We start from the raw sequence: 17,688 nt of genomic DNA on the forward strand, positions 1-17,688 counted from the left end.
AGGACAATAATGTGAAACTGATGTCCAAACATATTTATACAGTTGAAACCAATTTTTCATCTAACCCATTCATTTAACTGATTTATGGAGTTTCCATTTCATTTTGCATCCTGCTTAGATACATATAGTATTGTACCCTGATTATCCCAGTAAGGACTGTGTTTCTTGTGCTTAAGATATAAATAATCCTAGCTGTTACAAAGTTCAATGCGATATAAACTTGGTTAGTCATGTGATAAAATTCTGTGAAGTCCAAGGGCTTCTCAGATGATTTGATCAGGTATCATTCAGGTTTATATCCTTTTGAACTTTTTAATACATTGCTGTTTATTACTTGTACATGTATTTACGAAATTGTTCAGAATTATAAACTGTTTTTCTTCTTACAATAATGCAACTGTCAAATCAGGGACGCGTATACATTTAGTTAGTATATACGTCCCTGGTCAAATGATAAGTGCTACGGTAATCATTATGACATCATGATACAGAATTGAACTTCTGTGTTATTCCACAGGTTCATATTAGGAAATATATTCGCAAAAGTAAACATAAAATAGTATTCTCAGCAAAAATTGCTTACTTCAGCATGTTAAGAGAAAAAGGTGCAGATCCTATTCCAACCTTCTAAATGAAACCAGGAAAAATTGACAAATGGGAAAACAAATTCATGTTCATGTATATTTATGTACAAATAAATACTAAATTTATTTTATTTCAAAACGCAAATGAACATGCATGAAAATACAACAGAAATCAATATCCAACACAATGATCAGTTATTTTTCAGTTTTTCAAAGAGATGATTTAATTGTTGGGAGACTTGTTTCACTTTTAAAAATATATGCTCTTTCTCTGATGGAACAACACAATTGCCAAATTTTTGCTCAAATTTGTCCGGATGCCATTTTTTCATTTGATCTCGCAAGTATTTCTTTCTCACATCACTGTCTGTAACATCGTGTAAAAGAAAGTCTTCTAACTCACTAACATTATCTTTAAAAGGCCACGGAATATCTAGGAAACACAGAGGCTTCTCTGCAGCTTTTGCATTTAACTCCTCCCATTTTCGTTCATATCTGTCTTTCTTGTGTCTTTTGAAATTATGCTGTGCTTTCTTCTGATTTTCCTCATACCTTTGTCTCATTTTTTCACGGTCTCTTTTAAGTTTTGCTTCAAAGTCATCTTCGACCTTTGCTTTCTTTGTTGACCTTGGTAATGATGAGTGTTGCCTCCGTTTACAATGATATTCCTGCTGCATTCTCTTGGACCAATCTTCATAGCTCTCTGCGAAATCTTCTTCATCTTGAAGACCTACTATAAAGAAATACATGTAGGATGTTTTTTTTATACCTGTACTTTTAAGTGTATCTGTTACCGGTAATTTCAGTTTATAGTTTGATAAAGAATTTTAGTAATTTCAAATCACTCTTGAGTTAATACAAATTAAGAGTTCTTCTCACTGGCAAACACACTTACCCCCCGAGTATCTGCCCCACTCCCAGTGATGTTCATGTTCAACCTCATCAGCGAGTTTATCGTCCCAGTTCTCTGGACTTCTTGAAGTCTGCAGACATTAATAGCATTGACATTTCAAACTTTTTGAAGAAATGATTGTCATCATTTACAGGTGACTTCATTTACATGTACAATGTATAAATAAAAATAAATGATACAAATAAAGTAATAATGATAACTTCATTTACTTAAATTAGATTCTAAAAATTATTAAATTTTCATTTGTATGATACAAAATATTGTACATGAACCTTATTTGTGACTTTATTGACCCATTTACAATATATGAAAAGTAACACTTTACATGCATTTACCAAAAAAAACCATTCTCTTAGAGCTTAATTGGTTTTTGGGAGTTGATTTTAATCAACTCTCCTATGCAGTTACTCTGGCAAACCAAAAGTGAAACAGTGTTTGGACCTAAGCACAAATCATCACCACTGACAAATTCTAGTTCTTAAAAATACAATGTAATACAAAAATTCGATGTAATGTATGTTGAAGCATTGTTTTTCAAGGAAACTTATCTATAAACACTTTGAAAATAGTCAGATTTTATATAATACGAACAATTTAGCTATTTTTGTAGTCTCATGTATTCCTACGCCAGAGTTTAATATAGTCTCGTTCAACCAAACGCTCGGCTGTCTCCGTAAATCTCCGACAAACAGAGAGGCTCTGCTGCTTGGCGGAGATTAACGGAGACAGCTGAGCGCCTGGTTGAACGAGACTAGAGTTCGATATCAATAGTGCTTAGATCCATACAATTTTAAGAATTGTTTTGATTACTAATACATAGTTTGAAATCTATCTTTAAATATTACACAACATGATTCATATGGGGTTTCTCTAATTTCTTGTCGGAAAAGTCTAATAAAATTTCATATTAAAAAAAAAGTGCATAATTTAAATACAGACTAGAAACTAATTGCCACAAAAGATAAGCTGATTTAAAAATAAATAATAATTGATAAAATCAACTCCCGTCAGTACTTCAGTACTTTGATTTAATAATAACCTTCAGGTTATAGAAAAAAAAGCTTTTTCTGGGAGTGGCTTTGTGTAGGTTCTATATGATTTTTCTTTTTTTACCTGCGTCTCCTCCTCCTGTATTTCTCTGAGTTGATCTAGAAGGTCTCGGCATGTAACATCATTGTGATTCCTCCATCTCAGTGACTCCGGACGTTTCTCAATGATTGGCAAGATAATCAGCTGGTACACTGGAAGTATACATGGATATTAATGCAATAAATATTTACTTTTTTAGTAATTTCTATTTCATAGGTTACAGAAATTACACTATATAAATAATGCCTGTTTGGGAGGGTAACAGTTGAAATTGACACCCCGAGAAAACCATTGTCAATCGACGCGAAGCAGAGGTTGACAATGGTTTTCGAGGGGTGTCAATTTCAAGTGTTATCCTCCCAAACAGGCACTATTTATTTTGTTATACTGAATGTCTTAGTTTTAAAGAAAACATCACTGCTTTTAGATAGGAATAACGTGAATTCTAAGGCGAACTGTACGCGCATGATTTTCGCGCATGTAACAATTCGTAATGTTACCCGTTGCTAAGTGCATTGCTAACGCTGAGGGTAATAGAACAGATTATGAACTGCATCTAAACCAATCAGATTTCAGTATTTAACATGAAAGTATAACAATAAATATTAGTAATTTTTCAGAGTAAACTTTTGTGAGCTTATATCCTCATCTAATTATGCAAGGACTGCAAGATTGGCAAAATCCTCAGGTTATGAACATCTTTCATGCTATATTTAAACTTCTGTTATGTTTTTAATGCTAAAATAATACATCTGAGATGAAATTGATTTTGATCAATTTTGTAAACCATGACTTTGGTCACATTCTACTATGTCTGTTATGGGCAACTTTTAGAAAACTTCAAGCTGCACAAAAAGAGTAGAGACACTTGGACACCAGAGTGTGTCATGCAAACCATTGGATAGCTCGTTTGCAGTTTCCTATGTGCTTAATTCTGAAAATTTAATTTTACAACATTGTCATTTTACCATTGATTGATCTCCTGTGATCATTATTAGAAACATTTTTTTTAAACAAATTGGTCGTGTAATACATTGATGTACATATGAACAGATGTATATTACATTGGAAAATTCAGAATTGTAAATACCTTCATTTACTTCCGAGCTTGATTGGGTCTTAATGGCTTCCTTCAAAGCAATATGTAAGGCGGTATTTCCATCATCGTCTTTAATAGACACATCTATCCCCTTCTCAATCAAAAATCTAGAGGAAATAAACAAGAAATATGTGCCCAATAAACTGAAAACACATCATTTATGTTTTGTTAATATCTAGCACTGAATCATATGCTGGAATATGCAGTTATTTTATGCATACCGCATTCTCTTTTCTATTTTAAGCCAATGAGATATTAGATACATGTATCTCTAGTCTATCTTCATGAAATTTTTTAATCTTTGAAAACTAAAAGAAATTTACTTTTAAGTAAAGGCCTCAGTAAAGGGTTAATAAAAATTTACCTAAATCCATTAAAGTTCAGATATTTACAGCAGTAGTGAAGAGGGGTTTTCCCATTGCTGTACTGAAGGTGCTGGATATTGATTTCATGCTTCTCAATGTATGATTTCAACTTTGTTGATCTACCATCTTTAATCAAATGCTTTAACTTTTTACACCATTTTTTATTCATTTTCCATAGGCAAAGCTGAAGATAAATATTCATCAAATTACATATGAATACAGTAAAAACATAAAATGACTACATGCGGTATTACATGTATATGCATTTCTCACCCCAAAAATAAAAGTTCTATGAAGAGCTGTAAAAATAAGGTTGAGAAAATCTAAAATCATCATGAAAGTAAATGTGTAAAAGGTGATCACTACAGTGATATCATAATGCAGAAATGATGTCATGAAGATTGTCCTATTTCGATAAATTATTGTTTTGGAGAAACATATGGGTGCTTTCTGATGGTTTTTTGACTCGTTATTCAATTTGTCTGCTTATCTGACGGCACTTATTGACACGACAACATCAAAAATAAATCATTTAATGCTATACTACAAGTAAAAAATATGTGGAATGTAAATAATTAATGTAATAATAATTACCGGTAAACATGTCTAGGTCTTTTATATATATTCAACAGACTCATACAAAATAATTACTTCTATGAAATTCAAATATCTATAAAATCCATATACCTGTATTTCTCTATATTTATGCAGTAAGATATTATTTAAAACTGTTTAACGTTATGTTTATGATTTTCCTAGGATACGTAAGTATGTTTTTTCCTAGAGAAAACATGCCCTAGAGATTGGGTAAGTTTTCTCATGGGTAAGTTTTCTCATGGGTACGTTTTCTCTTGAGTACGTCTTCTCCTGATACCAATCTGTTTACAACGAGTGCAGCGATAGGCTGGGAAAGCGAGGCTTAATGGTGACATGTATATACAAATGTATAAGAAAATCAGTGAAAAATCAAAGTTGAATCAGGGCTACTCAGAACTGAAAAAAAAAATTTCCAGCTCAAGGGCGCCGCCATATTGGCTGCTATTTTGTTCGATAAAGTTAACTCATTCATTAAATTGTTTATTGTCGATTAACTCTATTAATAACTTTTTTTTCAAGTTTTCAATGGACAGTAAGTTTAATGAAAACAATTGACTTTACAAAACAGTAAGTTATCAACAGTGCTTTAATCAGGAGAAAAGACTAGTTTCACCCATGTGTTATCAAATTAAAAGATGGAAAATAATGAAAACATTTCATCAAGGAACAGATCTTTTAGTTACTGAATAAAGTATAAATAGAAAATTTGTCAAATTTTGAAAAAGATTTAAGCATTGAAAGAAGAAATAAAAAACTTTCAGAACCACATTCTTTTTTCAGCTCTTTCCGAAGAGGTGACTTTTAGGCATAAAACACGAAGTCATAATTGAGATTGAGCATGCAACATTTAATTTAACTTTGGCAGAAGGGAGGCGGATCCTACTGTCTGCGTTTCAAACCAAAAAAATCTGTGCTCGGCCTAGTGGTCACACCATTTACATATTACGTGTTATGTTATCCCAGGGACGTATATACTAATTACCATACTCTGTCCCAAGTTTTTGCTTCCACAACTTTTCGCTTGATATTTTGATAATAATAAATACATTTGTTCCAAACTATGTTCATCCACTAAAATGAAAAATGTCCAGATTATCTGTTTTGAAATGCCCACTCTGCCGCTTCAGGTTTCAATACACATCCCAAAATAGAAAGTCTACAGGGATTTTGCATTGTATCAGCTATTAATAAGCCCAGTGATTGGGATAAGCAATTGGCTAAATGTGACAATGGCATGTTCCAAGACAGTGTTAATTTGACATTTCCAAAATCAATGCACCAAATGGAAATTTTATGGGACATTGTAAAATGACAAGTTAAAATTTGATGAGTTTATAAAAGACTTCATTGCAATTGTCAAATTACTGAATGACACTGAATAAAAAGCTACCAAAAATATTTTTAATTTAGCAATGAAGACCATAATTTATTTTCAATTCTTTGTTTTTATTCTTCATTTCATCCAATTTGAGTTGAATTTTAGTTTGGTTGCACCCGTCTTACCGTTAGCATCTCCATTCGCTATTTCAGCCACCTGTTTTGCTTTATCTGTTCATTCATTTTTATCTGATTTTTTTTACATCAGAAAAGTTTGTTCTTTTTCGGGATGGGGAATTTTTTTCAGTGATATGATGGCAGCTGCTTACATTAAGACCTGGCACGTTAAATATCAAACTAACAGTATAAACCAATCAAAAACACTTTACAAAACAAAGTCATGATCATGCTGTACAACATTTGACTTCTATTCTGTAAAATATCAGTGATCATTAAAGAATTGTAGAGAAAGAGATTCTAAGCGTTTATAGGGGAAAGCTCAAAGTTGAAAAGTATGTACTGTAATAGTATGTATTACTATTTAACAGAGACACTTATTGCCTCTGCTGGGGTTTGAACCCGGGTTCTCTGGCAAGCCAGTCCAGCACTCTACCGATCGAGCTAAAGGGTTAACCCGCTAGCCAGAGCTAGTAGGAATGCCATATACCTGACTCTACCACAGTATAATATAATTTGCGCCAGCAGGGCGCAACATTTTTAACATTGATGTGCCATTATTTTATTCAATGAGACTATGGCGCAGGGCTCATGCTTATCCCAATCACTGATAAGCCTGGATGATAACGTTAAAAAATTGCACAAGGTGTTCCGAGTACTTCCAAAAGGAGAAAATATGTAAACACTTCCCATTATAAACCTCCGTAAGAAAGTTGTTTTCATTCCTGTAAACTTTTATGAGTGAAAAGGGATAATTTGTCAATGAAGATATCTTGGATATTTTCCATTTCATCGATTTCAACTGTACTTCTTTCACAGGTATTAAGTGTGTTTTTATTAAAAATCATCAAAAAGTGATGGAAACAATAACTTGGGACAAACTATAGTTGCCAATCCCGTTAGTATATATACGTCCATGGTTATCCATACATTCATCCTATCTAACTTACTTTTCTAATAATGGCTGATTTCTAGTTTAAACAGCTTCATTTGGACGATTTGCCACCTTTTCTTGCTTTATACACAGAGTTCCAATTATAAATTGATCTGCCTATATATGCTGCAACAAAGGTGTAAACGACAAATATTAAGGGGTAATTTTTAACTTGAGTGTTCTTCACCCATCCCTTTCTATGGAGATACTGGTTAAATCTGTCATTCCATCTAGAAATAAATCCTTTTTCCAGATCTGTTGGAGGATTGTGGTTGTTCATTTTTCCATGACCTTCTTAAAAATCAAACAGGAAATAAAACTTATTATACCAATTTGAGTTACGGAAAAATATATTTTCCGGATTGTAAAGTGGGTTTTTTATTTATATGTATTTATATGCTTTCTAAAAATTTGGCCATTTTATTTAATTGTGTATATCGTACCTAAGATTTTCATGATTTATTTTGATAAAGTTTAAATAAATGAATTTAACTCTGTGTTTTTATTACTTTTTCGGGAAAAAGATCTGCGGTATTTTAAAACTTTAAATTTAGCGACACATACTTCATTTCCGAGATGATAAATGCCGAGCTACGATCATAACCATGACGCACTCTAAATAAACACAAAACCTTCCAAAAATGAGACAGTTAAGGGGAAGTACTCTCCGCCTACTTAAAGTGGGATGCTTTTGTTTCATAGTTTTGATAATTGTTTGGTACATTGCAGTGACGTTTAAGAAAAGAGTGACACCGATGTATGCCAACGGGGTAGTTGACGCAACAATCGGACATATTCGATATGACTTTTCTACTGGTATGTTCTCGTTGATTGAGAACAAGGACATATACCTGCAAGGCCTGTTGTCAGAGACACTGAGATCTACTGCTGCCTTAGAATGCAGACCCGATCAAAATAACCCAAACTACTTATGTCTGCGATGGCATCGATATACAGAACTTGAGGTAACATTATAATATGTTTTACGGTGCTACCGTTCTGGCGAGCGCAGCAAGAATTACACATACCTTGCATCATTGTCAACCTATAGTGTTATTTAGGTATCAACAAACGTCAAAGAATTTTTGAGAGATTATTTCTCTACAATAAGTTTGCCGAGGCAAATGTACTAATTTTAATGGTCATGATACATACAGCGCAACCTCCTACCCCTCTCCCGAGAGAGAGAGAGAGAGAGAGAGAGAGTCCGGTTCCTGTTTGTAGGTGTGTAATTTCCCACTTTTAAATTTAATGGTTTGACTATATGCAATATCTACGTAAATTTTTTAACTGTTTATTTTTTCTCTTTATTCCTTTTTATTTAGTTCAGAATATCCTAATTGTTTATTTCCTCCCTACTGATATACTCATATACTTACCTGCCTACTGTACATGCATGCACAATTAGCTTAAAAATGAATCCATCGATATGACAGTTAAGTATGGTTCTTGCTAGTATATATTTAAATAATCTCTATATTAAAAAAACAAACAAACAAATCATATGTCAATGAGACAGGTATCGCAGTCTATACTGAAATAGCTAGTACACGCATAACAGATGTTTGATCCACCTCTAAATTTATCGCGGGATATATAGCGCGAGAGCACTGTGACGTCATCCATGACTTTGTTCGTCTTTGTTTACGTTTCTCGACTCAATACGAAGGTATGGAAGCAACTAACAAATCTCTTGAGTCTCGCCAAAGCATATGCAGTACTCTAAACGTGTCTTCAAACCTTAAGACACCGTAAATTACGAGATAAAAGTCGGCCATTTTTGGCACAGTACCACAGGTGAAAACATTAGAGAGCATTATGGGACGTAGACAAAAAATTTTGTTTGATGAACTGTAGGTTTAGCTCGTTCTTTTTCCCGCGCACAATGGCTCTCTGCGCGCTGGCGAGCTGCACTCGCTATAAATAGTGCCTGTTTGGGAGGGTAACAGTTGAAATTGACACCCCAAGGAAACCATTGTCAACTGACGCGAAGCGGAGGTTGACAATGGTTTTTGAGGGGTGTCAATTTCAACTGTTATCCCCCCAAACAGGCACTATCTATTTTATTATACTGAATGTCTTAATTTTAGAGAATTTTTATATTGCTTTTATATAGAAATGATGTGAATTCTACGGCGAACCGCGCGCGCACAATTTACGCGCATGTAACAATTCGTTGTGTTACCCTTTGCTAAGTGTGTTGCTAATGCTGAGGGTAATAGAACGCATTATCAACTGCGTCTAAACCAATCAGATTTCAGTATTTAACATGAAAGTATAATAATATCTAATGTTTTACAGTGTGACCGTTTGAAGGGTGAAGATTCAGTGATAGATGCAGGTCTGTAGCTCCCAGTTTGAAAAAAAATTAGATGGACGACCAGGCCGGGAGCTACAGTGCCACCAATTGATATAAAAATGTGTATTTATTGTGCACAGATACATGCGCTAGTTTTGGACTGATGAACCTTATGATTTTATACATGCACAATTTACCTTAATGTATGGTTTAGCTCACTTTAGGATATCGGTATTTGACATCATGAAACAAAGTAATCCTTTAAAATCAGCACTGGTTAGTGGTTACTATAAAAATATTGCTGCAAATAAAATGGCTGGTCTTTAATAGGGCATTTTAGTGATGTTACTGGTATGTATGTTTGAATAAGATTTTTTGAACTTAATACTTCAGGTGAAAACTCTTGGTGGAGATGATAAATGTCATGAAATTCACTGGAAACCTACCAGTCGAGATTTTCTGCCACAAGACTGCATATCTCTACGGAACGCCATATGGTATGGAGGTGGTGAATTTTATCACCAGAAATGGCCATTGATGAATGTCTCAATTCCTTTGCAGCCATACCTTCCAAATGATTTGATGTATAAAATGAAAAACAACAAGCCACCAGGCAATGTCTTTGGAAATGTTGTAGAGAGATTTTGGTTCAACTCCAAAGGTGTGGGTATTGTAGTTGAAAGCTCTGTACCTTTGTTTGTTAGTTTCAATGCTAGTAACAGTAATCTCCTGTGCTTCACAACCAATACTGATCACCCGCGATATCCAACAGGAGGGAACCATCTACTGAAATATACCATTTGTAAGAAAAAGAATGTGAAAGAGACTTATGAAATGATGCAGATGAAGCACTTTGAATCACCGAAAGACAAACCAAGCCTCGACTTGATACAATATCCGGTTCTGTCTTCCATACCTCGGTTTCAAAGTAACATGACACAAGGAGTTCTACTTAAATTTGTGAAGAAATTCAAGGATAACATGGGGAAAGCTCTGTCTATCAAGAAACTTTTTTTTGAATTTGATGGCAAGTTTTCCTCTGAATTTGGTAATTTTGACATTGATTCTGATTTATTTCCAAATGCACATCAGGTATGCAGTACAATGAGGGAATATGGATATCAGGTTCTCATGTCTATGACGCCATTAATTAGTAAAGACTCAAATCATTTCGACACAAAATCTGAGTTTCTAGTGCAAAATAAAAATTCTGAACAGTTAGCTCTTGTGAAATGGCACTATGGAATGGCAGGTGTTGTTGATGTAACAAATCCAGAAGCTTCCAAATGGTTTCACTCCAAATTATCAACAATGATGAAGGAGTATGGCATCGATGGATTAAAGCTATATGCATGTGAAAGTAACTACCTACCTCCAAATCATCTCAGCCATGAATTGCTTGCAAATCCTGGGGCATACATCACACACCTGCTGTCTTTAATTGGCAATTTGCATCAAGAGAAACAACTTTTACAAACAACTTGTGCTTATAAATCTCAAAAACATTCCATGTATGTGCAGTTGGGAAGGAAAGAGTCCAAGTGGGAGGCTGATAATGGACTTCAGAGTGTGATCCCTGCAGTCTTGACACTTGGAATTCTGGGATACCCATTTGTTATCCCTGATGTGGTCGGGGGGAGTGGTATTGTCAGTAACACATCATCTCCTCCAAGTCGGGAACTTTACATTAGATGGCTACAGATGGCTACATTCATGCCTGTACTCAAATTCTCCTTTGTTCCTTGGGACTATGATGCCAAAGTTGTGAACATTGCTATGAGTCTTTTGAAAAGAAGGCAGGAAATCAAGAAACTGTTGATAAATGCTGCTAAAGAGGCTGAAACTAATGGTAAGTTACAATTTGTAAATAGATGTATTATTTATTCTCCTAAACTTGGTTATGAAAATGACTGATAAATGTTTATATGCAAATCTCAGATGAAATCCTTAGCATGGTTAACGGCATACTAGTGTACCGGTATATTTCTAATGTGATGTCAGACTGGTTCGAATACAGGCACCAGCTAGCTAGATAGCACAGTTGGTAGACTATAAAGAACTTGACTAGAGATTTAGGGGGCTTGGGTTCAATTCCGAGTCTTGTCCCCCATTATTTCTCCCATCCTTTTACATCTGGTGCTGTGCCAAGCCCTATAACCAGCTCAACTCCTTCCAGGAAAAAGAGCCTATAGTGATCTTGGAGTACGAAGATCATTTAAGGGGGAGGAATGTGTGACTGGTACAAATTTTAAAATACCAGCGCCTGATAGCTCAGTTGGTAGAGCACCTGACTAGAGATTCAGGGGGCCCGGGTTTGAATCCCATTTGGTCTGTCATTTTTTCTCCCATCCCATTACACTAACATAATTATACATTTGAAATGAGATAATTATAGCGGTTTTTTTTGTTAATGAATATTCTTTTATCACAATATTAAGAGTTGTCTTTCTTTATTTGGATGTGGAACAAAACTAAATAATGCATATACCGGTATATTAAGCTATAATTACTGAGGAAAAATTCTTCCTCAATCTGTCTCACAACGTTAGTTACAATATGATGTAAGAATTATATCTTCTATTTGTAATAATTGTGTACATTATATATATGCACCTTATATCAATATGTACCGTATGCAATAATTCAGGAAACATGTTGCAATTAATATTTATCTTCAATTTAATAAATAGGGATTTGAATAGGTGTTTGTTACATTTAGTATCTCTGATTTCTAAACATAACAGAGTTTAGCACAATGAATTTTGTTAGAATAACTGTTGTAAGCTTCATGTGCATATAATGGAGATTAATGGTAGTAGACGTCGGTATGATTTTTAAGTAATTTTTTTTTCAGGTTCTCCTGTGATAAGGCCGTTATGGTGGATAGACCCCATAGATTCCATCGCCCTCGTTATTGATACAGAATTTATGGTGGGCAATGACTTACTTGTGGCCCCCGTCGTATTCCCGGGGGTGACCAAGATTGACATATATTTACCTAAAGGTCAGTGGAAGGATGACCTCAAGGGGATGGTTCTGGAGGGTAAACGCTGGCTGAGAGACTACGAGGTCACCTTGGAACAGATACCAACATTCAGTAAACACAGGGTCTTAGAATGAAGAGCGTATGAGTTTTAATTGATGTACAATTGTTGACCTTGAATGAAAAGTATTGTCTGATGCATATATTTTTATGAATGGTAGTAATTTTTGACTCATCGTTTCTCGGTAACCATTGCATTACCGGTATTTGTATGATTTATTCATGTATGTATAGACAATCTTTGTTGATCATTATTGATCTAATAGTCTGAAAATTTGGTATTGTATGATACTAAAAAATGGTGCACCCTATTATATACATGTACATGTATTATTAAAATGTAAATTAGTTTTCTTATTTAATTCTTTTTATACATTGTACATTCACTCTATGTTACAGACAATATGGGCTGACATATTTAACTGCTGAAAGTTAAAAGTCTTCTGACATCTTTAATAATAATTTCATTTTGTATTTATGATAAATTCTTACATAACATATTTTTAGTTAACATTACTGTGTGCATGAATAAGTAAATGTAGTTTTTTAAAACAGCATGACAAAAAAATAGTACCATATATCAAAATTAAATATGCATGGTTAATTGCCAGGTACCTTTAAGTTATTTCTTTTTAATCAAAACATATTAATTTACTAAACTTCTCTCAAAGGGCATTGTCAAGATTTCGGTAAAAAAAAATTATTACCAGGGATTTAAAGGTTTACAGTGCTTTGTTATACACAACCAAAATTTGAGTGTCTTTCATTGAGTTATGAGCAATTAAGTTACAGAGCTTGCAATTCTTTGCTATGTAATCAAAGCTTTTATTACGTTTTGAATATTGAAGTGAAAATTCCAGTTTTAGACCTGAAATGCATGTGCTTAATGTTAGGAACTATTTATTTTTACTTAAAATGAAAAAGAAGATAGACAAATCAGATTAAAAAAGATTTTTTTAATTGTATACTGAACCTATGTAAACAAAAACAGGGCATGAGCCTTGTTTCCATGACAAAGAATTGTGAGTTGTGAGTTATCTTGCTTATAACTCTCAAGTCTCTCAAATTTCATTTGATCATCAAATGCATTTTTATTTAAAGCACTGTAAATAATGAAAACAGAAAAATAGAATTTGACCAAAATCGTGACCATGCTCCATTAATTAATATACGTTTTACAAATTTGGTGTGAATCAAATAATCATGATTTTTCTGTCTGTAACTGTTTTATTTTTATTTATTTATTATTTCAGTATATTTGTGGGATATTTCCATCATTCAAATGCATAATGTGAATAGAAAACCAGTAGTTGATCCTGTTTAAGATCTAGCTGCCTGAGAAAATGACAAGTAAAAATGACACTTTTGATGAATAGTACTAGAAGTGACAGTATATATGAGCTCGAGTGTACCATATCAGTATTTTGAACCTTGATAAATGCATTCATCTAATTTAAAGTTTATGTAGCATTATTAATGTTGTATTAATATTGTAGATTAAGTTTTCTCTCATGAAGTAATCATGATTTGCAAAGATTTGCTGAGTGTGATATATATTTTTATACTGTACGTACCAATTACAAGAATTTCATGAAGACTATTTAATTATTTTTTAAATCATAGGAAATAGTGAATTCATATGATCACTGGTTAATTTATGAACATGAACATTTACTTTTTGTGTTTTACGTTTATAAACATCGAAAGGTTATTCACCGATTAAAAACTAAGTGTAACCTCAGTCTAAATTAAGCAAATAATACACTGGAATGTATTTTCTTGGATCTATCTTTTCTTAGATCAATCATCACTAATTGAGTCTAGAGTATTTCTTAATCATTAAACTTCCTGTAGCAAATACGGTTTTGAACTTCAATTAATAAATGTAGAGTTCCCCTTTCTATTCCTATCAACGATACCTCACCCTCCCACCCCCATTAGCTCACACACTGACACAATACATGTATTATGTGCAGATACAGAAAAAATTCTTGGGGGGGGGGGTCAAAGGATATTTAAGTTTGCCAGGTAAGGGGAACGGTGTTCTGAGGCATGTTTTTGATAATATTACCATGTAAATTTAAGAAATTTGAATTTTCCAAGCCCCCCTCCCCCCTCTTAGATTTACACGTGTGTATATACTAGCTCATACCTACTGGTATAAAATCTTCTTGGCAGGCAATTAATTGTCAAACATTTTACAGTTCAGTCCTGTTAAGTTGAATCTATCACGAATTACTCGGTACATTCCAGTTTATCATATTTTTTGGCATTGTCCTAAATGACATCTAAAAAAAAATTTCATACTCATTCTTTTTCAGGTTAAGTCTTTATTGAAAATTTTGATAATTTTTAATTTTTTCTATAATTCTATGTTTATCTCATTTTATAAATAAACTTATCATATTATAAAGCAGCATGACATAGTATTTATTAAATAAGAATGCATGAAGACTTATCCATTAAAAATTAACATACTAGTAGTTTGTTATTTTCACTGATGATTATTTTGTTTGTGTATTTATTTATGCATTATAGTTTTCTTGTCATTAATCATATATTTTGACTCATCATGTTCAGGAATTTTATTTATGAATTTCATTTAGTATGACAGCAAGAGAAAGAGATGGTAATATTTTTCTAAGTCTATCTAGTCCCAAAGGACATGCATGTTTGTAAGCTTTTTATGAATTGTTAATCATTTTATTGCCTACTAGTTCAGCTCTTAATGTATTGTTTTTCGTCAAATGATGATTAAAAGAATCTTTTACCAGGTCTTGTTAATTGATATATATATACTGTCAGCTAGTGCTTTTGACTCTTGGCCTCCTTTTGATGTCCTTAAAAGTTTGCCTGATGTTAAAAAATGGAAACATTACAGATGAAAAATTTAATAAATGAACCTATTAGACATTTTTTGTTTGTAAAAATGAGGCTTCCACATATGTAGATTTCTTTCCTCATGCCACTCCATTCATCTAAAGAATGTAATATCTACACACGATGCATAAAATGCAACTTTATCACTGCATGGTTTTGTGTGTTTGGTTTATTTTTTTTGTATTAACCTTATTAATTAAATGTACTACTGATATTTTTATAGAGGACTGTTGATGATTTCATTCATTATTTTTGCCATCATTGGAAACCCATGGGCATGCAGTCTTGAATACCATATGCGAGACTGGCCATGGGTTTCCGACAATGCATTTTTGCAATTTTTAAGAGAATGGCACACATAACAATTAACACCATCGCCTGGAATCATGATTCTTTTAACATACCTTTCATTTCTTGTGATATTACAGAAACCAAGGTAAACCAATTATTAATTATCAACTTTATCTTATATTAATAAAATATGCAGATAAGAAAATTAAGTGCTTTGGGTAACATATGAGGAATGCATGGTGGCATTTGACAATGTTGTGGCATGTTGCCTGTCATTTTCATTTGTCAAATATTGCACATTTGTTACTTATCAAACAGTCTGAACTTTCGTACAGGATTTTGATGGTACTCAATAGTGGCAATACACTGTGAACCAAGGGCCAAAGGTATTTTCCTTAACTAAGTAGCTCTGTTCTACAGGAACCTACCAGTGTACTTATTATCTATAGCTGGCCTTAGATCATGGTTTCTTGTATAAATCAAATGGAATTTAGAAATAGATTTTAGAAATACTTTATGTACCAAAACGTCTGTTATTTGCCTGTTATGTCATATGTCACATACATATGCCATCATGAGACTGAAGTTACATTTTTTTTTTAATTCATTGATCTACAAAACTTTCATGTATTTTTTGTGAACAAATTTTCTTTTTCTTTTTTTGTATAATGCATTTGTTTTTTGGTTTTGTTTTTTTATCTTGTGTTTTTCTCTCACAAAGTCTTTTATTGGGTTCTTTGTATTTGCTTTATGTATATCTACATTGTATTGACTAATAAGATTTTTTTCCATGTGAATAATTTATACGTACATGTATATTTGAATGAGTAATCTGTAGATAGTTTTCATTGATGTACATGTGTTGCATATATCGCTCGGCTGCTTCACAAACATGTTGTATATACATACTTGTATATGATTACCCTGTGAACATTTTAACGACATTCAGGTTATCTTGATTGCATTATAAGTATCTGATGAAGATTTTTTTAGTATGGAATATGAAAACAATTTTTATCAATAAACTAAACACAAACATGTAGTATTTGATTTATTTAATTAATACATGTACTCTCAATACAGTGGACTATGTATATTTGGGAGCTTAAAGGACAAGTGAATTAAGGTACTTCCTACACTCATTATTTTTTGCTTAGTTTCAACTTTTGCATTAAGAAATTGGAAAATACGTGCATGTTTTTGCTCTTTTAGAGGTGGTAAACTTTTATAACTTACTAAAGCGGTTACAGTATGTATTTCGGCTTGATAAATAGTTTATTGCATCACCCAAGAATGTTCGGAAGATACGCAGATTTATTTCCCGAGAAAAATAATATTTTTTTTGACAATGCTCGTGGGGAATATATTATGAATAAATCTTTTTAATACATTAATTATCAATATCCATCCTCCCCGAAAGCCGCATGAATCTTCACATGGAGGGTATAAAATACCCGCAGATGTTACTGCATGTATGTATGTGCTCTCTAGAAATATTACTTTCTTGTGGTAATAATTCTTCTTATTTGTCATTTAATCAATGCACAGGCCCCTGATTTTAATTTTTTTTTCTTTAAAAAAAATATACCATCTACCTTATTATAATATTACAGGTAGAGGGTATATTTTTTAATCATGAGAAAAATATTATTTAAAAGCAGGTGCCTGTGAATCAATGTAAACTAAAGGTCCAACAAATCATATGCCCGAATCCCAGTCAACATTTCTTTTGATTATCCTTCATTACAGATTCAAGTATATTTACATTTTCAACTGTCTTTGTCTGTGATAACATAACGAATCAATTCTGAACCCTAAAACCCAAAAACTTCATAAAACACGAGTGACACAAAATGGGCGTGTCCTTATAGCATAACCGAGAAACCCGTTATTGGCTGCGCCGCGCAGTAATACATTGCATGTGCTACATACAAATAGTGGTTTTAAAATAATGTTGTTTTAAAGTGTACAAATTGGAAATAAAATGAATATAAGTAATAAGGAATCATACTTTGAATATCATATGAGGTGATAATTTCGGTCGGAACGTGGTTAAATCTATCATAAAGCCCTTCGGACTTTATATCGGATTTGACCACG

The 17,688-nt window shown here is 33.0% G+C and overlaps 2 protein-coding genes across 3 annotated transcripts; one reads left to right on the forward strand and one right to left on the reverse strand.

Moving 5' to 3' along the window:
• Positions 1 to 651: 651 nt before the first annotated feature.
• LOC105320935 (NF-kappa-B inhibitor-like protein 1) lies at positions 652 to 7,400 on the reverse strand. Of its 2 annotated transcripts, none has more exons than XM_066076394.1 (6): positions 7,092 to 7,400; positions 4,050 to 4,234; positions 3,677 to 3,792; positions 2,611 to 2,738; positions 1,480 to 1,567; positions 652 to 1,317 (listed from the first exon to the last, which is right to left on the reverse strand). In XM_066076394.1, exons 2-6 carry the CDS (start codon positions 4,217 to 4,219, stop codon positions 776 to 778), a joined length of 1,044 nt encoding a protein of 347 aa, XP_065932466.1. In that variant the 5' UTR covers positions 4,220 to 4,234; positions 7,092 to 7,400; the 3' UTR covers positions 652 to 775. The 2 variants fall into 2 exon arrangements, with proteins under 2 accessions (XP_065932466.1, XP_065932467.1); XM_066076395.1 differs by having other exon boundaries at positions 652 to 1,314; positions 7,092 to 7,399.
• A 248-nt stretch (positions 7,401 to 7,648) lies between these two features.
• On the forward strand, positions 7,649 to 16,628 carry LOC105317418 (myogenesis-regulating glycosidase). The gene is made up of 3 exons (XM_034444576.2): positions 7,649 to 8,040; positions 9,768 to 11,223; positions 12,229 to 16,628. The coding sequence occupies exons 1-3, from the start codon at positions 7,717 to 7,719 to the stop codon at positions 12,492 to 12,494; spliced, it is 2,046 nt and encodes a 681-aa protein (XP_034300467.2). The 5' UTR covers positions 7,649 to 7,716; the 3' UTR covers positions 12,495 to 16,628.
• The last annotated feature ends 1,060 nt before the right edge of the window (positions 16,629 to 17,688 follow it).

The sequence above is a fragment of the Magallana gigas genome, chromosome 2 (genome assembly GCF_963853765.1).
Source record: "Magallana gigas chromosome 2, xbMagGiga1.1, whole genome shotgun sequence".
NCBI classification, from domain to species: Eukaryota; Metazoa; Mollusca; class Bivalvia; order Ostreida; family Ostreidae; genus Magallana; species Magallana gigas.